This window comes from Branchiostoma floridae, chromosome 2 (assembly GCF_000003815.2).
Source record: "Branchiostoma floridae strain S238N-H82 chromosome 2, Bfl_VNyyK, whole genome shotgun sequence".
Lineage (NCBI taxonomy): Eukaryota > Metazoa > Chordata > Leptocardii > Amphioxiformes > Branchiostomatidae > Branchiostoma > Branchiostoma floridae.
In genome coordinates this window covers 12,973,430-12,976,868 of record NC_049980.1, presented here as the reverse complement: position 1 = coordinate 12,976,868, position 3,439 = coordinate 12,973,430, and the positions used below count along the sequence as shown (strand labels likewise).

Below are 3,439 nucleotides of genomic sequence, written 5' to 3'. Positions count from 1 at the left end.
TAGAAACTACTGGTAAAAAGAATTACCAAAAAGAAACCAAGGGTAACTATGAAAGGGTGTTCTTGTCGCTAATTCAGTAGTAATTGAGTTTGTTTACAAGGACGTATTGGTAGACAACTTTGCATATTCCTAAGTAAGAAGCAAGCTAATCTAGTTACCACTCCCTTGAGCACCAACTCTGTCTCTGTCTCAGTCTCAGATGGGTACACCACTCCTGGGCAGTCAATCAGATAGATACGCTTCATCAGGGTGATGTACTGCCACACCTGGGAACATGGGAAATCAAATTAAATGTCATAAAAAGTATCAACACAAGCTCTGATAAAAATATGTAACACTGTACAAAGCAGAAATGTGCTAATGTTTCATTGTTATAATTACATACCATGAATTTAATATCAAGCCTGTAATATACTTTGAACATCTTTTGTGAATGCCATTTGCAACATTGTTGAAAAATTTGAAAAACTATTAGATTTAGACACTAGAATTATTAAAGTATTGATCTTCTTGTGTTTGTGTTTGAGGAATTTTCTCAACTTCTGGTGCACTGTGTTGGTGGGTATGACAATAAAGGAATACAAGAATATTCTGCATAATCCACAGTTCCATCCCCCCTATGGTCATGATGGTACTGTGGATGATACTGATACACCGTGTTGTATTCTATATTTATTACCTGTACTATGACTGTCAGAAGCATTAGTCCAACACATGACAGCCTAGTAAGGAGTGGAACTGAACTGTTCAGATCTGCTTACCTTGGTCTCCCCAGCTATGGGTGCCACATTGCACACCTTCTTCCCACGCAGTGTGTTGATGATGGAACTCTTCCCCACATTTGGGTAGCCAATCAGACCAACACTTATCTGTTTCTTGTCTTGATGCAGCTGGAAAATGAGAACAGAAAGAAAAAAAATGAGAACAGAAAAAAACATTTTGGCAACCATTTTATTATTACATACAGACAATTCATCAATCTGTAGGAAATGATATTCTAAGTCTAGGAAAACAAATCCTAGACTAATAATACATGCTGATGAGTGTTACTAACATCTGGAGTCCAGATTGCCTCTACTAGTATTTCTACTAAAGATGGAGTTAAATGAATATATACATTAAAAATTTAAAGGTAGTCCAATTCTCACATGTGCTAGTCTAATCTACTGATCAGGTCTACATGTACTTCAAGTTTTGGCATTGTTAGCAATATGATCATACGGTATCAACATGCATTTATAATCATGTTTAATATTCATATATGATACTACACCATTTAAAAAACTGTAAATGCAGAAACTTTCACGGTGGTTTAATGTTCGCGGTTAAAACCACCCCGAACATTTTTATATAGCATTAACAGGCCTAGGCTACAGTGCATGGAGCTACCGCAAACTTAAAACCACAGCGAAAAGTCCTTTTTTCCGCTACCATGAAATCAAATCCCATAAATGCATTAACAGTAAGCATCTATTACGTTAAAGATATCTAAAAATAATAATCCAATAAGTTGAAAGATCAGGGCTACACACCTTTCCGAACTGCCTGAGTAGCTGGATAAGTGCCCCCTTACCAAATGGGTTGGTAACACTTGCATGCATGGCCAGGGTTGGGAACTCTGCTGACAGAATGGACACCCATCTTTGCTGTGGGGAGAACAAACAAACTGACGTTAATTCTTCACATGTTGCAACATGGACAACTACCAAATCCATTCAATCTGAATGGCATGGCTGATAGTGTTCCTAAAGGAACAACACCTGTGATATACATGTACATGTGGTACCAGGTACATGTACTAATATTTCCACTGTAAAATGTGCACAATCCTAACAGAGCTTTGGTTGCATTTGTCTATTGCCAGAGGGTAGCCAAATGCAGAAATTGATACTTAGAGACCAAGCACAATTTTCATCTGAAAATCTATCCATCACAAAGGATGGCCGGGGCATGGGATCTATGAACATCAACCATTTTCAAAAATTGCTATAGAGAGCACCAGGCTTATCATTAATCATGTAACCTAAAGCATGCAGACTTAATGGCCGATCAACTTTTTGCTGTCTGACTCATCACAATATAGTTCAGTTTAATTCAATGTGGCTGCTCAAAGTATGCTGAAGGTGTACATGTGACTCTCCTGTTCCTTACTAGACAAATAACTCAAGGTCACAAAGTCCCTTTGTAAGCACATCTGTAACCTTATCAGCAGCAGGCATATCGAGGTTCACAACTACATGTACAATACACCATTTATCAACTTGAATAGACCTATTTATCTTTTGAAATGATTAATGCACTTTATCTAAAAGGTTTAATTTGTTGGCTGTCAAGAGGATGTTGATGCATGCTGCTACTGTACACCTTTTAAAATAAACCAGTCAATTGATGTTTTTAAATGTTCCTTTACTTTAGGCCACGCCAATTCTATTTGTTGCTTCTCCTATGTCCCAACCCTATTTTTTCCGATTTGAAAAAACAAACAAATGACTTTTCAAATTGATGGCCACACCTCTTGTTGACAAAATTTCACTGACTCTCCTTTCTCAAATTAACTATGGGCCTCAAATTTCAGTAGCTGTACGTGCCTATTTTGGACGGTACATTTATCATTTTTCTTCAAACTTTGAACTTTTCTACCGGGGATCCCCTATTATATATAGATGTTGAAATGTTGTCATTTCTGTTGTGTAACTTGAACAAGCCCCTCAATCTCTCCTATCCCCGGCTTTTTGCAAAAGTTTTTTTTCCACCGACCAAACCAATTTTTTTTCTGAAAAAATTCGAGAAACAACAAATAAAATTGGTGTGGCCTTAGGATCAGTAAAATCAATCTCAAGATAGAGCATTATCAGCTGCTTGGGATATTGCCATCATACTGGAAATTATTCAGATTATATTGGACCTTGTGCAGTTTGTTTACATCAAGGACAAATATCTTGCATAGATACAGTAAAATCATTCTGCCCATTAGGTGAACACTTCAGGAAAGAACTTAAAAACCCAAGTCCATTATTTCTAAATATATCTTGAAATGTTACCCTTTGAAAGTAATACAAACAAAATTTTAGCCAGTCAACCCCTGACATATAGCATTTTGTAGCCAACCTCACAACATTTATGCAAGGTGCCAGTACATGCAGGTACATGTGCTTGTACTTTCACTTTTATGTACACCCCTCTTTTCAAATGAAGTGGGTTCTCCCTTTCAGTCACATGACTTTTGAACAGCCAAATTTGGCTGGAGGCATCCTCCAAAAGATGACATCATCCCCCTGCTATTGGGTGGCCCCACCACATGCCTGTGACTGGGAACACCAACACAACCTTTGTGTGTGCTGGGCAGTGGGGCTGTCCTACCCACTACAGTGCCTCTGACATGACAGGGACGGAAGCCCTCTATCCAACACTGAAGCACGCAGGAGACCTGCTGGAACCT

The 3,439-nt window shown here is 38.2% G+C and overlaps 2 protein-coding genes across 3 annotated transcripts in view; one reads left to right on the top strand and one right to left on the bottom strand.

The window, feature by feature from the left end:
* The window catches only part of LOC118409309 (nucleolar GTP-binding protein 2-like), a 31,825-nt gene that overhangs the window by 5,736 nt on the left and 22,650 nt on the right, over positions 1 to 3,439 (bottom strand). For both annotated transcript variants that reach the window (XM_035810243.1, XM_035810244.1), the window contains exons 9-11: positions 1,533 to 1,646; positions 762 to 890; positions 159 to 266 (exon numbers count right to left, since the gene is read on the bottom strand). In XM_035810243.1, the coding sequence (XP_035666136.1) occupies positions 159 to 266; positions 762 to 890; positions 1,533 to 1,646 (351 nt within the window). The remainder of the gene's footprint in view (positions 1 to 158; positions 267 to 761; positions 891 to 1,532; positions 1,647 to 3,439) is intronic.
* LOC118409310 overlaps positions 3,219 to 3,439 on the top strand; it is a 17,620-nt gene continuing 17,399 nt past the window's right edge. Inside the window, exon 1 of the mRNA XM_035810245.1 lies at positions 3,219 to 3,439. The gene's annotated coding sequence lies outside the window, so the exon portion shown is untranslated.